The sequence below is a fragment of the Danio rerio genome, chromosome 25 (assembly GCF_049306965.1).
Source record: "Danio rerio strain Tuebingen ecotype United States chromosome 25, GRCz12tu, whole genome shotgun sequence".
Classification (NCBI taxonomy): Eukaryota; Metazoa; Chordata; class Actinopteri; order Cypriniformes; family Danionidae; genus Danio; species Danio rerio.
The window spans coordinates 7,241,772-7,265,237 of record NC_133200.1 but is presented as its reverse complement, the minus strand read 5'-3'; the positions used below and the strand labels follow the sequence as shown (position 1 = coordinate 7,265,237).

At 33.0% G+C, this 23,466-nt stretch overlaps 1 protein-coding gene across 4 annotated transcripts in view; it reads left to right on the top strand.

Moving 5' to 3' along the window:
• Window positions 1-23,466, top strand: part of cspg4 (chondroitin sulfate proteoglycan 4) — a 127,358-nt gene that overhangs the window by 90,826 nt on the left and 13,066 nt on the right. For all 4 annotated transcript variants that reach the window (XM_073942690.1, XM_073942689.1, XM_073942692.1 and 1 more), the window contains one exon: window positions 16,073-16,249. In XM_073942690.1, coding sequence (XP_073798791.1) covers window positions 16,073-16,249 — 177 coding nt within the window. The remainder of the gene's footprint in view (window positions 1-16,072; window positions 16,250-23,466) is intronic.

Sequence of the window (23,466 nt, the reverse complement as noted above, 5' to 3'; positions counted from 1 at the left end):
TAATTGTTTTATTTCAGCTAAAATAAAAGCAGTTTTAATTTTTTAAAACCATTTTAAGGTCATAATTATTATACGCTTAAGCCATTTTTTTTATTATTATTGTCTACAGTACAAACCATAATTATACAATGCCTTGCCTAAATAGCCTAACCTGCCTAATTAACCTAGTTAAGCCTTTAAATGTCACTTTAAGCTGAATAGTATCTTGAAAAAAACCTAGTAAAATATTATGTAGTGTCATCATGGCAAAGATCAAATAAATCAGTGAATGAGTCATTAAAACTATTATGTTTAGAAATGTGTTATAAAAAACTCTTCTGTTAAACAAAAATTGTGGGAAAAAACATACAGGGGGCTAATAATTCAGGAGGGCTAATAATTCAGATTTTGACTGTATATTCAAAATAATATAATTATCAATCATTTCAATAATTTGAAGGCTACTATGTTTAGAGGCTATTTCTCTTTCTCTGCTGTGTTTTAAGTCTCATCGAAGCCCTTTTTAGTTTCCAGTGGGCCTCCCGAAACTACTGTGCGCATGATATGGGTCTTCTAGTGGAAAGAATGAGCTGAATGAAAGAGTGTGCTGTTGTTTGAGAGAGCGGTTTGAGTTTTGCTGCCGTTTCTAACTGATGGAAACTCTGACTTGCTCTTCCCTGAAGCCGCCGGCCAGAATAAACTAGCCCATATATCCCACAAATAAAGCATTTACACCATGGAGAACAGAGGGTAACTCCAGAGCCATTCAGAACAGATGAAGTTTAATTTTTTTTAAGGTTATTTATCAAGGTTTATTTTTGTTTTTCGGGTGCATCCCAATCAGCTAGTAGTCAAGGCTCTGATCAGGGAGTCCGCGATTTTAAGGGCTCACTATGTTCTCTCAATGGAAATTCTGAAGCATGAATTGCATGAACCAAACATAGGAACACGCCAGAGTACAGAACATTTAAAGTGCACATGAAATCAAAGCTAACCATATTGATTTCGCTAGCTCACATTGCAAGCTTTGTGGTGAACAATTCATCTGTGCGTGTCATTAAGAAAGGAAAATAGCTTGCCCTTGTAATCTTTATTTGAAATCTGAAAATGCACTTCCTGATGTTTTCAGTCAAATTCTCAGATTGACAACAAATGGAAATGGTGAGGAGAAGGTCTCTGTTAGTTTGTAATAACTCTCCAGAAACCCTTTTCTAGGTCTTTCTAAATGACACATCCTGTCTTGTTGATATGATTATATGCATTATTATGGAGACATGTTAATACACGTCTGTCAATCAATTCGGTTGGCGGGGAAACTGCATTCTTAAGCTGTGGTGGGCCTCAAAATGGGAGGGTTTTAGATCCTATAACGTCAGGAAATTTAAAAAAAGATACTCATTGTGTTTATATCACCCTAATATGACTGTGAACACTATACCTACGCATAGTTCTGTCCAAACAGCTTACAAAAGATGATTTTCATCACAGGTGCCTATTAAACAACGACATGTTCTCATGTCACCATCAGTTTCCCAATGTAGAGTAAACCAAGATCAGTACTGCCCTTACTAGTAGGTATAGCATACACTAGCTTCACGTGAATGCATTGAATACTGTTTACCATGGTGCACTAAGATTTATAAGTAATTTTAAATCCCTAACTAATCACTGTTTGCTGTATATTAGGGTAGGTTGGTCTGCTTTGTCCTTTCGTAGACTCAAGAATTGACATATCTTTGTTTACAAATCTATACTGGGTTTACTCCCATCATATCTACCATACCTGTCAACCCTCTCGTTTTTCCCGGTATTCTCCCGTATTTTACAGTTCTATCCTGCTATCATCCTGTAAAGGTGTTTTCCCATATTTCTCCCGTATTTTCAGTCTTTCTCTGAACAGCCGAGCCTCCATATATGCAACCCATACCGCCAAACCACCAGGGGTCGCCCCTTGCTCTTAAACGTGAGTCTGTTCTGTGCTTTCGCTTTGTTTAGGAATGACAACACTTATAAATAAATATTAAAAACGGCGTGATTCCATATCCTTTTGATTACATGTGCCGTCGTCCATCCTATACAATCCTCAAAACAGTCATATAATGGTGCATGACCGTCAGCTGACGTGCTCCATAGTGATAAATAGACACTGTTTCCCAAACGGATTCTGTACACGCGATTTGAAGCGGAGAGAAAGTCTGGCTTCTGGGTGCTTTTAAACAGACATATGCACATAATTAATAATAATAACATAACCAAGGATGTTGATCTTGGCTGGTTTTTTTCCAAACACAACTAATTTCATCTTAAATGAGCATAAAAATTTGGGAAAGCAGTCAAATGCTTTCCTTATAACGTTATATGTGTGCATTTTTAAAGTGCGCTTATGTTGCGCATATCCCTTATTTTCACATCCCAATGTTGACAGGTATGTATCTAAAGAATTACATTTGTAAAAAGCCTGTTCTTAACTATGGTCTTCGGTCACAGGATATTTATTTACTGTCTGTTCCTAAAGTGCGGACTGAGATGGGGAAAAAGGCATTTAAGTACGCAGCAACTTTTGCTTGGAATAATCTGCAAACACTAGGGATGTAACGGTATTGTAAATACCGTCATACCGCAATATTATTTTTTGCCGATATTACCGTAGTCGCATGACTCGGTAAAACTATAGGTCTTCTGAGAAAATTTGCTCAGGCGAATGAAGCGAACGGGAGGTACCGGAAACTACAATTCCCATCAGCCCAGGCTTGGCCATAATCCCTTGCGGTCTGTTGTCGCTACAGATCCAGTTATGCGGAAATGGAGTGTGCTGCTAGAAGCGGGGATCAAAAAGAGCTGGAAAACCCTAAAGCGGGTGTTGTCGCCGCGCGCGTACTGAATAGCGGTGTTGTCGCGCGAGTTCTTATCAGCTGTGTTGTCGCGCGAGTTCTTATCAGCTGTGTTGTCGCGCGAGTTCTTATCAGCTGTGTTGTCGCGCGAGTTCTTATCAGCTGTGTTGTCGCGCGCGTACTGTAAAGCGGGGACGGAGGGTATGTCGCGTCGCGGGGGCACTTTTGATCATTTTGGAAGAGAACTTTCTATCCAAGACTAAAAAGGGCATGTGCACTGCACAGGTTGAGCCCTGTGTGTGCACGTGCCTGCAAGTTGGGGAATAGGACTAATAATCAGTCATGGGGACTGCAGAAACACAGCACACTGTTCAGATTGATGCAGACATGTGATCTCTATCTCACTCATGGTTTGTCCTCTCAAGTGGGGGAAAGACAATGCACAACGTTACCCACTGCTGTCAACCTGGGCCAAGTCATATCTCTCTTGTCCCAGAAACCTCAGTCCCAAATGAGAGGGTTTTTTCTGTTGCAGGGGACATTGTAAATACCCAGAGATACCAGCTTTTACCAGATTATAGTTATATGATAATTTTCCTTTAAACCCATCTCTATCTAAGTGAGTGAGTGATTAAATGTTGAATGTGATGAGTTTTCAACAATACTAAATTGAAACTTAATTTTTTTACATGGTTTAATATTTTTTTTGTTATTAAAATTGAAGTTCCTGTTTCAAAGCTTACAGATAGATGACTAATTTGTATGTCATTGACACTTTTGGCACTTTTTTGGAGTATTTTCATAAGTTTTGTTTTTTCCTGTAAATGATTCAATAAATACCATACCGTGACATTCCTACCGAGGTATTACCGTACCGTGAAATTCTGATACCGTTACATCCCTAGCAAACACAGTTGCAGTTCAAAGAATTGATTTCACTAAATGCCTTTAAAAAAAAACTATAAAAGATTTAGGTGTTGAAACACAGGCTTGATGATGTTTTGAATAGTTTATCGGTGTGATTCATGTTATTTGTAAATTGTTTTTGTTTGTTGTCTGTTAGACTCACGTGACATGTATACTGCCTAATCTTGGCCAAAACGCTCTTGTAAAAGAGATTTTTAACCTTAATGTGTCTTTCCTGGTGAAATAAAGGTTATAATAGCTAGCTGACAAAAGACTTGTCGTCGATCCCAGTTGCAAGAGCAACAAATAATGACTTGACTTTTAGTTGATCATTTGGAAAAGTGGCAGAAGGTCGATTTTTCTGATCAATCATCTGTTGATCTGCATCCCGATCATCACAAATACTGCAGAAGACCTATTGGAACCTGCATAGACCCAAGATTCTCACAGAAATCAGCAAAACTTGATGAAGGAAAAATCATGGTTTGAGGTTACATTCAGTATGCGGGCATGCAAGAGATCTGCAGAGTGGACGGCAACAGCCTGAGTTATCAAGACATTTGTGCTGCCCATTACATTACAAACCACAGGAGAGGGCAAATTCTTCAGCAGGATAGTGCACCTTCTCATACTTAGACATCAAAGTTCCTGAAAGCAAAGAAGGTCAAGGTGCTCCAGGATTGGCCAGCCCATTCACCAGACATGAACATTATTGAGCATGTCTGGGGTAAGATGGAGAAGGAGGCATTAAAGATGAATCCAAAGGATCTTGATGAACTCTGGGAGTCCTGCAAGGACGCTTTCTTTGTCATTCCAGATGACTTTATTAATAAGTGATTTGAGTCATTGCATAGATGGATGGATGCAGTCCTCCAAGCTAATGATGGAGTCAGACACAATATTCATTCTTTTTCCACTGCACCATGTTTATATTCTATACTGTACATTATTTCTGTTAACTGTTCTGTGACAAGACTTCTGTCTAAGCAAAGTCAGACCGTACTGTCCTAAAAATTACGGCATGATCATATTTTATTTTGGTAAAATAAGCATAATCTAGAGGCTTTTGCCTTTCAAATAAGCCACTTTAGATACCAAATAACAACTAGAAATCAAGTTATTAGTTGTTGTTTCTAAAACTAGAATAGGCGACAAGACTTTTGTCAAGTAGTCTATGTAAGTCAGTTAATATCAGTAGTAGTGTAAGGCTACTTCTCATATAATTGATACTTATCTCATATAACAGCAACGATAAAGCAGGTCACATACGCTTTTGCTGTTATTGACATCAGCCGTGTTGACATTTTGAAGTTTGTGAAGTTTAAAAACAACCCTGAATATTCCTTTGAGCGACTGAGACGTAGCAGAACAGAAAACTGAAGGACTGACAGACTTCTTCTGCTCTCAGATCAGATGACGAGAGAGAGAAAGAGATCACACAGATGGAGGACAGATTGAACTTGAAGCTGAGATTCAGTGTCTGGCGGTGGCTTCAGTCCAGCTGTCAGAATAACTCGGCTCTACGACTTAATACTCCATGTCTGAATTGCTCTGTCCTGTTGCTCGACGTTTCCTTATTACGCAAGGCTTTCTGAAACGCCGCTAATATGTTCCAGGTGGAGCGAGAACTACCGAGCAGGAACGAAACCAAAGCGGAATTGTTCCTAAATTAAAGACGTATGCGTCATGCACATTAACATCCATGAATGTGGACTTTCTTTATGCTGTGTGTTGTGGAGTCAGCGGTTGGTTTTGTATACCGGCGGTGACCGCTGTCACTCCGGGGGACAGATGGTAATGATAGCTTATGCTAGCTAGTAGCAAACATTCACAATGCAAGCAACTCAGAAAAGTTCAAAAGAAAATGCTGGCATCTCACGGCAAAGCAATCTGGAATAAATTCCTTCTCTATTGAGGTCTTATGTTGATAGACGATTGCCAAAAGTTATCGATTTCATATCACATAAAAAAGATTTATATACTAAACAACAGTTGATAAAGAAGCCAAAGTGTTTACTCCAATGCATCAAATGTCTTTAAAATCGAACTTGAACTAATATTGATTATATAATTAACGTCAACGTGAAAAGTTTTTGGTGGAACACAAACAGATTTGGTTACTGTTGACTTTCATTCAAAAGAACAAGAATTGGCAGCAAAACAATCTAAATAAATCCTCCTCTGATGCAAAAATTAAACTCTTATCGTCTGAAGTTCATAACAAAAATGTGATTTAAAGACTAAACAATAGTTTAGGAAGAAGCTAAAATAGCCCAAATGTCAGTAAACGTCAAACGTAAACAATAACATTAATCTAAACGTGAAAAAGTCTGTCATCATTTACTCATCATGTAAATTCAAACTTGATTTTCACTCTTGGTGGAGCCCAAATGAAGATGTTTTGGTATCCAAACTAATTTGTTTCATATTAACTTTCAGTCAAAAGAATGAGAATTGGCATTTCACAGCAAAGCAATCAGAAATAAAATCCTCCTTATTAATTTACTACTATTTTATGTTGTTAATTTCATACCAAAAAAAAGTGATTTAAAAACTAAACAACAGTTCATTAAGAAGCTAAACCGTTTACTATAATACATTAAATGTTATTAAAATTAAACTTGAAGTAATATTGATTATATAATAACGTGAAAATGATTAGTGGAATACAAACAGATTTGGTTACCACTGACTGTTTGTACAAAAGAACAAGAATTGCCAGAAAAACAATCTCAAAAAAATAGACCAAATGTCATTAATTGTCAAACCTAAACATTAACATTAACCTAAGCGTGAAAAATTCTGTCATCATTTACTCATTATCATGTAAATTCATATTGACTTTCAGTCAAACGACTCATTGGCATCTCACAGCAAAGCAATCAGAAATAAAATCCTCCTTATTAATTTACTACTATTTTATGCTGTTAATTTCATACCAAAAAAGTGATTTAAAAACTAAACAACAGTTCATTAAGAAGCTAAACTGTTTACTATAATACATTAAATGTCAGTAAAATCAAACTTGAGCTAATATTGATAATATAATTAACCTCAACATGAAAAATTCCTAGTGAAACACAAATATATATATATATATATTTTGTATCCAAACAAATTTACTTTCAATTGACATTCTTTTTTAAAAGAACGAGAATTGGCAGCAAAGCAATCTGGAAATACATCTGCTGCAAAAATTTAAATCGTCATCTGAAGTTATTGATTTTATAACAAAAATGTGATTTACAGACTAAACAACAGTTGAATAAAAAGCTAAACTGTTTACTGCAATACATCAAATGTTATTAAAGTCAAACTTGAACTAATATCAATAATATAATTAACGTAAAAGTGGAAATGCTGTCATCATTTACTCATTATCATGTAAATTCAAACATGTGTGATTTTCATTTTTGGTGGAGCCCAAACGAATATGTTTTGGTATCCAAATTAATTGGTTTCACATTGACCTTTATTCAAAAGAATGAGAATTGGCATCTCACATCAAGGCAATCAGAAATAAAATCCTCCTCTGCTGCAAAATTTTTAATCTTAGTCATCTGAAGTTATTAGTTTCATACCAAAAATGTGATTTACAAACTAAACAACAGATGTTTAAGAAGCTAAACTGTTAACAGCAATACATCAAATGCTATTAAAATCGAACTTGAACTAATATTGATAATATAATTAACCTCAACGTGAAAAATTATTGGTGGAACACAAAAATATATATATTTTGTATCCAAACAAATTTGGTTTCAATTGACTTTCATTCAAAAGAACGAGAATTGGCAGCAAAGCAATCTGGAAATTCATCTGATGCAAAAATTTAAATCGTCATCTGAAGTTATTGATTTTATAACAAAAATGTGATTTACAGACTAAACAACAGTTGAATAAGAAGCTAAACTGTTTACTGCAATACATCAAATGTCATTAAAGTCAAACTTGAACTAATTCAAACATTTGTTTCACATCGACTTTCATTTAAAAGCACAAGAATTGGCATGACGCAACACAGCAATCTGGAAAAAAATCCTTATCTGATGAAAAAATTGTAATCTTATCCTTATCACAAGTTATCAGTTTAACAAAAATGTGATTTACAGACTAAACAACAGTTCATTAGGAAGCTAAACTTGTTTACTGCAATACATCAAATGTCATTAAAGTAAAACTTGAACTAATATCAATAATATAATTAGCGTAAAAGTGAAAATGCTGTCATTATTTACTCATTATCATGTAAATTCAAACATTTGTTTCACATTGACTTTCATTTAAAAGCACAAGAATTGGCATTAAAGCAATCTGGAAAAAAATCCTTATTCTCTTATTTAGATAGCTACTATCAATTTCATATCATTAAAAAGGGGATTTACAGTCAGATATAGCTAAGCTGTTAAAAATAGCATTAATAATTTTACATCTTTAATATTAACCTAAAAAAACGCAATTCTGTATTCATCATAATGCAATTTCAATCCTGTTTGATTTGTTGGTGGAACATAAATGAAGATGTTTTAGTGTCCAAACCTATTTGACTTCCAATGTATTTTTCATCTCAAAACAATTAATGAGAATGAGTATTGGCATCTCAAGGTAAAGCAGTCTGAAACACATTCCTCCTCCGCTACACAAAATAACCATCTTAGTCAACAGCAGTTATCAATTTCATAACAACAACAAAAAAAGTGATTTACATATGAAAAGAAATCAAGCTCAAGTTTTTGCTTCAAACGCTTCTGCTTTCTCAAAGCTTGTGACTTATCCGTTAGCATATTTACCTGACGTATTTAGCCATAGCATGATGAATTTGCTAGTGGTGTAGCCTATATTGATAGGACATGTTTCATGTCAACAAGCAAGGGATATTGATTAGCGTCAGCATATACACCCTGAAACAATGAGCTGAATGTGGACTTTTTCCTTCCCCTTTTCCCTCTCACTGCCTTTCCTTTATATTATTGATAAATGGCAAAAAAGGTCAAATGCAAAATAAACAAAGATTTTCAGCCATTAGCATGTTAGCTAAATATCACCTGTCTGAAAACTGACATCTACTGTAAACAGTCACTAACATTATTGATTTTCTTGGCAAACACAACAATCTACTGACTAAATAGCAGCGGAAAGTAAATGAACTCAGGTTTTTACTACAATTTAGGCTTAAAGGTAGCTTAGCAGTTAGCATGCTATGCTGTGACAAATCAAACCGTAAGCTGCAAAAAATAATGTGATGAATTTTACAGCCAAAGCGTTAATTCGGTCTTTGGTGTTGCATTATGCAGGATTAGCATTAGCATACACATGCTACATAATAAGTATTAGCATATACACCCTGAAACAATGGGCTGAATGTGGAATTTTGCAAAAAATGATGTGAAGGGGTGGCGCAGAAGGTAGCGCTGTCGCCTCACAGCAAGAAGTTGGCGTTTCTGTGTGGAGTTTGCATGTTCCGTGTTTGCGTATGTTTTCTCCGGGTGCTCTGGTTTCCCCCACAGTCCAGAGACATGTGATACAGGTAAATTGGGTAAGCTAAAAATTGGCCGTAGTGTATGAGTGTGAATAAGAGTGTATGAGGGTTTCCCAGTGATGGGTTGCAGCTGGAAGGGCATGCGGTGCGTAAAACATATGCTGGATAAGTTGGTGGTTCATTCCGCTGTGGCGACCCCGGATTAATAAAGGGACTATAAGCCCGAAGAAAAATAAATGAATGATGTGATAAATTTGCAGCCAAAACCTTATTTTGATCTTTGAGGATACATTATATAGGATTAACATTAGCATACACGCGCTACATGATTAGCGTTAACATATACACCCTGAAACCACGGGCTAAATGGGGGATTTTTTCAAACTTGATCTTTCCCTCCCATTTTTCCTCTTACAGCTTTCCTTTATATTATCGATAAATGGCAAAAAAAGGTCAAATGCAAAATAAACAAAGAATTTCAGCCATTAGCATGTTAGCTAAATATCATCTGTCTGAAAACTGACATCTACTGTAAACAGTCACTAACATTATTGATTTTCTTGGCAAACACAACAATCTACTGACTAAATAGCAGTAGAAAGTAAATTAACTCAGGTTTTCACTACAAACATAGGCTTAAAAGTGGCTTAGCCGTTAGCATGCAATGCTATGACAAATCAAACCATAAAAAAATTATGTGATAAATTTGCAGCCAAAACGTTAATTCGGCCTTTGATGTTAGCAATAAACGAATGATTAACATTAGCATACACCGTCTGTATGATTAGCATTAGCATATGCATCCTGAAACAATGGGCTGAATGTGGGATTTCTTTCTATTTTCTATTCTAAAAAATGAATTGATGAATTTGCAACCAAAATGTTAATTCACTCTTTGATGTTAGCATAAAAAAAAATATGATTAGCTTTAGCATACGCACTCTATATGATTAGCGTTAGCATACTCAGGCAGTGGTACACAAATTGTGTTTTTTCTGCTTCTTCTGTTGCCTCTTTTCGCTCTCCTCTCTCTGCTATAATATTGATAAATGGCAAAAAAGGTCAAACACCAAATAAACAAAGATCCTCACCCATTAGTGTGTTACCTAAACATTTCACCAGCCTTAGAAAATGGACATCTTCTGTAAACAGTCGCTAACAGTATTGATTTCCTGACAAACTCAACGATTTACTGACTAGGCGGCGGAAGAAACCAAATCAAGCTCAGGTTTTTGACACAAAAGCTTTTGTTTTCTTAGAGCTTGTGGCTTAATGGTAAGCATACATACTTTAGTACATATTTAGCCATATCAAATGTCTTCTTAATAAGTTAATGAGCTTTTTAAAACTTGTTTTACAGTCTAAAAAATGAGATCGGTACATTTAAGAACTCATTAGAAAGTAGACAATTAGGTTGGGGTTAGGGTTGTGATTAGAGTTAGGGTTATTGTAAGTTGGCATGTATTTGCAAAGTTTATTATAGTCAGTTAAATGTCTATTGAAGGAGCAGTATCAGCAGATATTAAGCAGACAGTCTACTAATACTTAAATGGACCAGCAAAATAAAGTGTTACCAAAAAAAACAACTAGTTTTTAGATACTAGTTAGTGTACTAGATTGAGTGTTAAATTGAGCAACACTGTATGATTAGCATTCATTCATTCATTTTCTTGTTGGCTTAGTCCCTTTATTAATCTGGGGTCACCACAGCGGAATGAACCGCCAACTTATCCAGCAAGCTTTTATGCAGCGGATGCCCTTCCAGCCACAACCCATCTCTGGGAAACATCCACACACACACATCCACACACACACTCATACACTACGGACAATTTAGCCTACCCAATTCCCCAGTACCACATGTCTTTGGACTGTGGGGGAAACCGGAGGAAACCCACACGATGGCAGGGAGAACATGCAAACTCCACACAGAAACGCCAACTGAACCAGCGACCCAGCGACCTTCTTGCTGTGAGGCGACAGCACTACCCACTGCACCACTGCCTTGCCCTCTGATTAGCATATATAGGTAAATCTTAATACCTTAAGTAGTTTACTTCTCATATAAACACAGCTTATGTTAAGGATTTTAAGAGTCATAAAAAAGATTAAGTGACCTTAATAAAGCTAACGATATTCTCCTCATATAGTTTCTGTCCTCTGTCACCTCTAAATGCTTCCTATAAACAAACAAAAATGGCAAGAAATGACATTTTCACCTCTATTACAAATGACATCTTCCATAAACACTCCCCATAAGTTATTGATTTCCTGACAAACATGAAACTCTGCAGACTAAACTATGGCAGAAAAGCTTGTCTCTGCTAAAAAAAAAAAAAAAAGAAAGATCTGTTAACATAAGCTGTGGTTTAGCGGTTAGCGCATAGCTATGACACTGCATGAGCTGTAACGATGTATAGATGAAAATATGACCAAAAAAAAAAACAAGATTTGTATGATTTTCTGAGGAAAATGTGAGTGCTTGTGGTCATGGGGGAGGGATTGTTAAGGTTAGCAGTTAGCATCTGATCATCTGGAGTTTGTTAAAATCTGTACAGCATATGACAGGCAGCAGACGTCTGACCCGCGGACATGCTAACAGCAGCTGTGAGGCTTTCTAGAGCTTTGCATTATGTTTGTTTGACTAGATCTGTGCTTTGTTTAAAGTGTGCATCTGACCACCCACGTTAAATCCAGTTTTAGCATGACGGATGTACATTTAATTACGGGTCTGTATTTGGAAGAACAGCTTTTACTATTCACGAGTGTGTTAAATGCTGTACATAAAAGTTGCAGCACATGCTTGGACACGTGATTGATTTCTGATATATATATTATGTTTTGGATTTTTCAGATGCCATACTTTCCGCTAACCTGATTTCACCAAGTAGGACATGTTCCTGGATTAACATCTGTGTTGATCCTGGAACAACATTCCAATCAGCCAATCAGAATTAAGGGATATGTCTACAGTTTATGTCAATGTTTAGGCTTACAGTTAGCTTTATGCACTTCTACATGATTGTTTTACTGTTATTTCCCTCAGATTTTGAGAATAGTTTACAGTTATGGTTGGGTTTAGGGGTAGGGAATAGGTATGGATTACATTCTCGAACAAAAATGATGTTCAAGGATCAACATAGATGTTAATCCAGGATCACATCGTGACAAAATCAGGTTGTGCCCATACTTTTTCTCTGTCATTTTTTAATATACTATAAATATAAATGGCACAAAGTATGATATCATTAGCAACCTGAATCAACACTGAAAACAGGAACTACGGTTGTCATGGAAGATTTTTGTTTATTTATTTGATAACAGCCAAGCAGTTGGATTTTTTTTAACTAATGCAACTAATGTCATTTTTATTAATAGTTTAAATGTTGTAATTGTATATTTATTGTTTTATATTTATATATTTCTTATTTTAATATTATAATTCTATTGTGCAGTTTTGTCTTTTTAATATGCCAATTCAGTACTAAATGAAAATGGGAAATATTTCTTGGCAAAGTTGTAATCAATCCAAAAAATATATATAATAATATAATTATATATATATATATATATATATATATATATATATATATATATATATATATATATATATATATATATATATATATATATATATATATATATATATAGGCTATATGTATAGGAACTATAGTTGGCTATTTTCAATTAGTGATACATACATATATAAATATATAAAGAGTTCAGATGCAAAAGCCGCTCAACGTCATATCTGCCAAAAATGAGACAATGGCATTGAGTGAATGCTTTAGGCACAAAGTACATGATCAACAAATAGTTTTGTTCGATATCTAAATCCCAGCGTCAGCGCATTTAGAAATAACAGTTTGTTTGCAAACGTCTCTAAACGCCACTTGCCTTTGACCGCAAAATCCGCTATATCAAGAGAACCAATCAGAAGACACGAATCGAATCACGTGGATATGCCGGCTTTAATGAGGAGACATGAGCTGCGTCCCAAATGGCACACTATATACTATGCACTCATGCACTATGTACTTATGCACTTACACACTCAACAGGATAGTATATGTATGTAGTGGCGTTCCAAATGGCACACAAATGTTTTTTTACTAAGCGGAAATTCAAACCGTTTCCCTGATGACGTTTGACGGCTGCCAAATCAGAAAAATAAACGACCGAATTATCAAATAATACCTGCCGTGAGTATTGCCGCATTCACCATCGGGAGGCGCTATAATCACTCTCATAGGAGAATTTTGCTCTCTCCATCCAAAATAAATAAATTTATACAACATGTGCATCCGATAGCTCCGCCCCTTCCGCTACGTAAGCAAACCTGCGGTCGTTGAGTGCGTGAAGTGTCCATCGTTACACACTTCACTTTACCGGCTGAATAAGTGCATCATTCAGGTAATTAAAGTGCTCTTATTATTTTTAGAGTTTTCAGAGTGAACACACTACTTACACTATTAATACTACAAAATGGCTCAGAATAGTGCATAATTATGCGATTTAAGACGCAGCTATGGGCTGCGTCCGAAACCGCCTACTACTCAGTAGGTACTGCATGTGAATTTACACGTAGTACTCGGCCGTCAGAAATGTACTTTCTATACAGTATGAATGTGAAAAGTATGAATAAAATTCGAACCTACTACATCCGCCATTTTATTATGGTCACGTGACCTAATTGCGTCAGTTGCGTCACTTTACTCGCATTCATGTATTCGCTCGCGGGGCATCATAGGATAGCGCAGCGTGCATGGGATGCGCACTCCAGAATCTCGCCGGAAGTCATCCGGGTACTTCTCGCATACTGATTTTCGAATTCTATGAATTCTGACATACTACTCGGCTTGCATACTGATTTAAGCGTACAATATAGTATGGAAGTATGCGGTTTCGGATGCAGGCATGATGTTTTATTCTGCTTTCGATTTTTATTTTAAAAGATGGAGTTTGATGAACTGCATGAGCCTGTCCAATTGTCAGTGAATGGCAAACGAAAACGTCCCTAACCTCAAAGCCCTGTGCTTTATAAGAAAAAGAAAACACAATGTGCAGTCGGAAGTGTAACATGCATTCATAACGTTTGTTTGTGCAGCGGCGCTACTTGAAATAAGTCCCATTTACGGCAACTTCATTTCACGAGTTTACATATATATATACAGTTAAAGTCAGAATTATTAGCCCCCCTGAATTATTAGCGCCCTTGTTTATTTTTTCCCCAATTTCTGTTTAACAGAGGGAAGGTTGTTTTAGCACATTTCTAATCATAATAGTTATGCTTAATAGCATAACTCATTTCTAATAACTGATTTATTTTATCTTTGCCATGATGACAGTAAATAATATTTTACTAGATATTTTTCAAGACACTTCTTTACAGCTTAAAGTGACATTTAAAGGCTTAACTAGGTTCATTAGGTTAACTAGGCAGGTTAGGGATATTAGGCAAGTTATTGTATAACAATGGCTTGTTCTGTAGATTATTGAAAAAAAATAGCTTAAGGGGGCTAATAATTTTGTTTAAATAATTAAAAAAAATATTAACTGCCTTCATTGTAGCTGAAATAAAACAAATAAGACTTTCTCTAGAAGAAAAAATATTATCAGACATACTGTGAAAATTTCCTTGCTCTGTTAAAAATCATTTGGGAAATATTTAAAAGAGAAAAAAAATCAAAAGGGGGCTAATAATTCTGACATATATATATATATATATTTTTATTTTTATTTTTTTTTTGTTACTTAATGGACAATGCAGATATGAATGTTTCACAATGTTTTTACACCACATTATTTGAATCTGTTTAAATTGCTCTACTTACATTAAATCCAAATCCCAAATATCGGAAAAAAATAGTTAAGACTTAATTAATGTCAATTTTAATGTTATTGATTATTGCACTTGACAGATTTCATTCATTCATTTTTCTTTTGCTTTTTCCCTGGTTTATCAGGGGTTACCACAATGAAATGAACCGCCACTTACTTGACAGATTTATATATTTTTAATTTTAGGTGGTTTGTTTAAGGTGGTTTTAGGTTTGGTAAAATAATGTGTAATTGCATCTTTAATGATTTTTCAGCTAACACTGTCTTGTTCCAATAGGTGGATTTAGAGGGTTTTGCATAAAAAGCACTGGTGGATTTAGCTGGTTTTGGTGCAAAAGAAAATGTACCTTGTTAAAAACCAAAGAATTTTTTGAAGTGACATTTTTGAAATAAAGGTATTTTATTAACAAGCTAATAACCTTATCATTACATATCAAATTAAAAATATTAATTAAAAATGTTGCTCATATAAAAATTAAATGCTTATTTACAAGAAGAGGTCAGATGGATTTACAGGGCTTTGCATCAGAAGTCTTCAAGTACAGTTGAAGTCAGAATTATTGCCCTCCTTTAATATATTTTTCTATTTTAAATATTTCCCTAATGATGCTTTACAGAGCAAGGAAATTTACAAAGTAGGTCTGATAATATTTTTTTCTTCTGGAGAAAGTCTTATTTGCTTTATTTCAGCTAGAAAAAAGCAGTTTTTAATTTTTTAAACACCATTTTAGCAGTATATATATATATATATATATATATATATATATATATATATATATATATATATATATATATATATATATATATATATATATATATATATATATATATATATATATAGTGAGTGAGAGTGTGAGAGATGTAGTCAGACTATCAGAAACAGAAGCGTAAAAACATGTTTAATTGCCTCTTCACTTGGAAAACAACAAAATAAAGCCAGTGTAAACCCAGAAATGCTCTAATGGTCAGAAAAAGGATTAAGTGTGTGTGTGACTGGATTTCTGATGTCTGTTGTGTATACGGTGTGTATCCTCAGGTCCAGCAGGGTCTGGTGCTTTATTACCATGACAGCAGCGAGACCACAGAGGACAGTTTCACCCTGACGGCCTCAGCTTTTGACATCACCCGCAGAAGCCCATCTCTGACCGTCGGCATCACCGTCCTGCCCGTCAATGATGAACCGCCTAGAGTCCAGCGCAACACTGGCATGGAGGTAAAACTTTACCTGTAAACAATAGAGCAAACGCACTTAAGGTGAACATATGGTGAAAAAAACAACTAATATTTACCACTATCGTTATATCAATATTATTATAGTTAGATAGTGCTGTCAAATATCTTATCACATGTAAATTATATATACTGTATATATATATGTATATGTATATAATTTTAAATCAAAAAACATATTTAAAATTAAAGAAAATATTGATTTAATAAAAAGTTAAAGTATTTTTAAAAGAATAAAAATGTTAACAAATTTTATTAAAAAATTATAAAATAAAAAATTATTTAATACAAAATGTAAATGATTTTAAAAAGTAAATATTTTATTGATTATTTATTTAATAATTTTAAATTATATTTAATTTATATTAATTATATTTCATTTAATCAATATAAATTTATATTTATTTATTTCAATATTAAAAAATATTAAATTAAAATATACAAAAAATATATAAAATTAAAATGATGTAGTTATTTAAATTATTTAAGAGTAATTTCATAATGATATGAATTGAAATGATATGATATGAAATATATATATATTATATTTAATGTTGTTATTAAATTCAGAAATTCTAGCTTGCAGAATACTTATTTGCCATTTTTATTATTTAAAAAATTTACAAATATTTATTTAAATATTAATATTTATGTAAATTATTATTTTTTTATTTTAAAACTGTTCAAAATATAATTATAATTGATAAAATTGATATATTTGCAAAAAATAACAAATATAAAAAACTAATTTTAATTTAAATGAATTATACATTTTAGCACATTTTAAGAAAAAAATGTCAAATGATTTTAAAAAGAATAAAACTTTTAACAAATTTCTATAAAAAATTATATATTAAAATATTAATTTAATTTTAAAAATGTATGATTTTAAAAAGAATAAAAATTTTAACAATTTTTAATTTAAAAAATGATAAATAAATATCAGTTTTATTAAAAAATGTAAAATGATTTTAAAAAGAATAAAAATGTTTTTAAAAAATATTTAAAAAATAATAAATAAATATTATTTTAATAAAAAAAAAATGTAAAATTATTTTAAAAAGAATAAAAATGTTAACACATTTTAATTAAAATATTTGTATTAAATTTGTCAAATTGAGAAAGTGCTACATAAGAGCACTTTAAAATCTATTTAGCATGTGTTCTTTACATTAGACGCCTCAAAAGTTACAAAAATCCTAGAAGCTGAACATCTCCCGATTGATAGGTACATGAAGAACAGTGTATTTGTCTGCAGTGTTTCTCCCTAATGAAGCTTCTAGAACCAAACATAGACGTAGCTGGAAACACTGGGAGTGAGTTTCTCCTCCGCTGGAACACAGACTGTCATTCAGCGCTTTGCTTCATGTTGTCTGTGGTTTCTGGTCGCCGTGGAAACTCATATTTTTGGAAAAACCATGACGGTGGCAAGAATTCAGCTACTGGCCTGGAGAGGGAAAAGCCACCAATCAGAGCTCCCGCTTCACTCCCGCAAAATGTGAAATAATGATATGTGTGTGTTTTTCCACATGCTTTTTTCTCATGCTCATGCTGTAGTTCAGTCTGTCTCTGTATCAGACATGCTTTAATCCAGGACAGCTCATTTTTCGATGGCTGCTGCTGATGATAATAACAGAGAAGATCTGAATGCAGACTTGCTCTTTCCAAAAACACTTACTTTACTGTACCAATGTCAGATGCACACACTTATAACATGATCGGAAAATATGACTGCATCATAATATTTGCACAATGTTGTATATGTATATGTTTATACATTTTATAGCATAAAGTAAGCATCATGTTATTAACAATTATATTAAAATTATCAATATATACTTGGATATATACCTTCAAATATGTAATTCAGTCATTCATTCATTTTCTATTCGCTTAGTCCTTTTATTAATCCCGGGTCACCACAGTGGAATCAACCGACAATTCAAGTAAGTAATAAATGTAAATAAACTATGTTCAAATTCTATTTAAATGCATGCTATTTGCAGTATTTATTTCTATCTTACTTTTTTATTGATTATTTTACCTACAGAAGATAAACATATTTTTATTACACAAAGTAAATATCCCCTGAAAATATAGTTTGCATAATTTCTAAATTGTAAAGTATTTATTTATTTAATATTTATTTCATATTTTTTATGTTTAATTAAAATTGTAATTATATTAAATTTATATTAATTACATTTAAGTAATATGAATTTATTATATATTTATTTATTTTAATATTTAAACTGTTTAAAAATCTATAATTATCATTAATAAAATTGATATAAAGTAAAATAAATATCTAAAATTAAAATTATGTAATTATTAAAATTATTTATCAATAATTTCATAATGATATGAATTTTCATTCTCGTTTATTTGCTAAAAAAGCCATCACTAATGTAATATATATACTAATGTATATATATATATATATATATATATATATATATATATATATATATATATATATATATATATATATATATATATATATAATGAAGTTCTCAAATGACTTGTTTGCATTTTTATAATATAAAAAATAATATAAAAACTGTTTTAAATATGTAATTGTAATTAATCAAATTTATATATTTGCAAAAAAAATGCTATTACTAATATAAAAAATTGTATTTTCTTTGATGGAATAAAATTCAGAAATTCTCGTTTGTATTTTTTCTATTTAAAAATTGTAAAATATTTATTTGAATATATATTAATATATATACGTATATTAATATAATACAATTATTTTAAAAACTGTTTAATTATAATTCTAAAATGTATATCAAATTAAAATAATCTAAAATAAAAAGATTTTTATGATAAAATAATTTCATAATAATAGAAATTCTCATTATTTTTATTTGAAAAAAATGCCATCACTAATGTAAAACTAAACATCATATATATGTATATTATTTTCTTTAATGGAAAATGGAATTCATTTCAGAAATTCTCACTTGCAAAAGTCTTATTTGCATTTTTTTATATGTATTTATTTAAATATTCAAATTTTATATAAATTATTTTTTAAATTTAAATTGTTTAAATAAATAATAAATTGTTTTATGTTTGCAAAAAAATCATCAATATAAAAAATATTATTTTATTATTTTAATTTATTATTTAATTATGTAATAGAATAAAAATCTGAAAATTTTCCTATTTAAAAATTGTCAATTATTTATTTAAATATGTATATTTCTATAGATTTTATGATTATTGTGAAAACTGTTTAAAACATATAATTATAATTAATCATATTGATATAAAATAAAAAATATATACAATTAAAATTATTTAATTATTTAAAATAATTTAACAATAACTTCATAATGATATGAATTCTTATTCTCATTTATTTGCAAAATTTGCCATCACTAATGTAAAAAATATATAATATCTTCTTTAATGGAATTAAATCCAGAAATTCTTGTTTGCAAAAGTCTTGTTTGCATCGTTTTATTTAAAAATGATTTAAGATTATAAAATATTGTAAAAACTGGGGTGGCGCAGTAGGTAGTGCTGTCACCTTAAAGCAAGAAGGTCGTTGGTTCAAGCCTCGGCTGCGTCAGTTGGCGTTTCTGTGTGGAGTTTACATGTTCTCCCTGCATTCGCGTGGGTTTCCTCCGGGTGCTCCGGTTTCAGTCCAAAGACATGCGGTACAGGTGAATTGGGGTAGGCTAAATTGTCCGTAGCTTATGAGTGTGAATGAATGTGTGTGGATGTTTCCCAGAGATGGGTTGCAGCTGGAAGGGCATGCGCAGCGTAGAAATGTGCTGGATAAGTTGGCGGTTCAGTCCGCTGTGGAGACCCCAAATTATTAAGGGACTAAGCCGAAAATAAATTGAATAAATGTAAAAACTGTTATAATTAATTTAATTGATATAAAAATTTTAATGATTTAATTATTTCATAATGATGTGAATTCTCATTCTCATTTATTTGCAAAACAAAATCCCATTACTAATGGAAAAAAAGGATATTTTCTTAAAAGTTTAAAAGTCCATTACTTTGAAAACAATCATTATTTCCACATTACAGCAATGACAATTATCTCCGTTTTGCATTTGCATATTGTGACAATAATTATCATGCGCATAAAAACCAAGAGCCAAAAACCTTAAAATGTTTAAAATTTTTGTTTTTGGCATGAAATATGAAACCTTTCAAATAATCATCCTTACAATTTCACACTGTAATATCTCAATTCTGGCCCCCCTGAGCTCAAATAGAGACCCTGTAGAGACGCCCCAGTAAAATCAGACGGAGATTGCTGTTTCCCATCAAAGCAGGCCTCGGCACGGCATGCTGGGATTTGATTTGCCATGCAGCTTCTGATCCATGTTACATCTATTAAATATTGAGTATGAAGAAACAGCAATTTCCAGGCCAATTTGGGAGTTGTTTGTTTCAGAAACTCCAAATTCCGATCAAACGCTGACATCTAGTGGACGTCAATAAAACCGCAGTCATTATAACTGGTCAACAGGGGGACATGCTCCTCTGACTAATATTTACCCTAGTAATGGTATTGCATTATCCTCCATTAAATAGCACTTGCAGCAAGACAAGGAGATGTTTTTTACATGCACTTAAATTTCAAACGTTACATTATGATCAATATAAATGTAAATAAGGTAAATATAAATAATTTAAATATTGAATATGAAGAAACACCAATGCCCAGGCCAATTTGGGAGTTATTTGTTTTATTACACTTCTGATCTAATCCTGACATCTAGAGGACATCAATATAACTGGTCAACAGGGGGCAGTACAGAGAGCTATGGCTCCTCTATGACTAATATTTACCCTAGTAATGGCATTGCTTTCCCAGAGATGGGTTGCAGCTGGAAGGGCATCCGCTGCATAAAACATGTGCTGGATAAGTTGGCGGTTCATTCCTCTGTGGTGCTTAAGGGACTAAGCCGAAACAGAAATGATGGCATTGCATTTCCCTCCCACTTGCAGAAAGAAAATATGTTTTTTTACATGCATTAAAATTTAAAGGATCACATTATGATCAATATAAATACAAATAAGATTAATAAAAGCTAAAAATAAGTAATAATAAAAATAGTGAGTATGAAGAAATGACAATCTCCAGACCAATTTGGGAGTTATTTGTTTTATCCAACTTCTGATCTAATCCTGACATCTAAAAGACGTCAATAAAACAGCAGTCAATATAACCTGTCAACAGAGGGCAGCACAGAGAGCTATGGCTCCTCTATGACTAATATTTACCCTTGTAATAACATTGCATAACCTTTCATTAAATAGCACTTGCAGCAAGAAAAGGAGATGGGTTTTACATGCGCTTACATTTCGAAGGTCACATTATGATCAATATATATAAATGTATAAATAAGATAAATATAAGACAAATATAAATAATATTAAGTGTGAAAGCCAGCAATTTCCAGGCCAATTTGGGAGTTATTTGTTTTATCCAACTTCTGATCTAATCTTGACATCTAATAGAGATAGTATATATATATAATATATAATTAAAAAATATAAACAATATAAATAGCAACATAAAGCATCAGAGTAGATGGGGCAGTAATGGTTGAACAGATATTTACCATTTATTATCACAGTAAATATTTGTAATGGGTAAATATAAGATAAATATAAGATAAATATGAACAATATTAATATTAAGTGTGGAAAACCATCGATTTCCAGGCCAATTTTGGAGTTATTTGCTTTATCCAACTTCTGATCTAATCTTGACATCTAATAGACGTCAATAAAACAGCAACCAATAAAACCGGTCAACAGGGGGCAGCACAGACATTCATGCTCTTCTATGACTAATATTTACCCTAGTAATGACATTGCAATACCTTCCATTAAATAGCACTTGCAGCTAGAAAAGCAGATCGTTTTTACATGCACTTAAATTTCAAACGTCACATTATGATCAATATTAATAAAAATAAGAAAAATATAAGATAAATATAAATATTCATTATGAAAAAACAGCAATTTTCAGCCCAATTTGGCAATTATTTTTTTTCATCCAACTTCTGATCTAATCTTGACATCTGATGGACGTCACTAAAACTGCAACCAATATAACCGGTCAGCAGGGGGCAGCACAGACATTCATGCTCTTCTATGACTAATATTTACCCTAGTTATGACATTGCAATACCTTCCATTAAATAGCATTTGCAGCAAGAAAAGCAGATCGTTTTTAAATGCACTTAAATTTCAAACGTCACATTATGATCAATATTAATATAAATAAGAAAAATATAAGATAAATATAAGTTAAATATAAATATTGAATATGAAAAAACAGCAATTTCCAGCCCAATTTTGGAGTTATTTGTTTCATCCAACTTCTGATCTACTCCTGACATCTAGTGGACGTCAATAAAACAGCATTCAAGAGCCATAGAACCTCCATGACTAATATTTACCCTAGTAATGACATTGCATTACCCTCCATTAAATAGCACTTGCAGCAGGAAAAGGAGATGTTTTTTTTACGTGCACTTAAATTTGGAAGGTCACATTATGTGGAAACTAGATTACGGATTGATAATGAGTTTGTGGACCTTTCTGTTCCAGGGCACTACGGCGTGTACTCAATTTCCAGAATTTTTTTTTTTTTCTTCTTCTTGCTCGGTCTCTCAGGAGGGCGGTAGATGGAGGCTGTGAAAGCGTTCAGGAGCAGATAAATGTGTGCTGATGTGTGGCAGGCCTGCACTCTCCTGGCTGAATTTGATCGTTTTTAAGAATGTCTTTGAGCAACTTGTCCATTACACATCCATTAGAGCGCTATCAGAGGAGACATAACTGCCTCTTTCGTAATCCCGACAGCTCCAGACACCTCTGAAAACAACCGTTTGCTTGTTCTGTCTTGTTTATTGGTTTGTTTATTTCTCTTTGTCTGTTTTGCGCCGGGCCCTGGCATAATATGTCGTTTCAGCATAGCGATATCGCAAGGTTCATTTTATTTATAAAGCACATGTTAATACAACAAAAGCTGACCACAGTGCTGTACACAAAAAATACACAATTAAACATAAAGCTAAAATTAAAAGTATAATACCTGTCCTCCCTACTGAAAAAAACAGCTTAAACCAGCCTAAGCTGGTTGGCTGGTTTTAGCTGGTCGACTAGCCTGGTTTTAGAGGGGTTTTGGCCACTTCCAGGCTGGTTTCCAGTCAT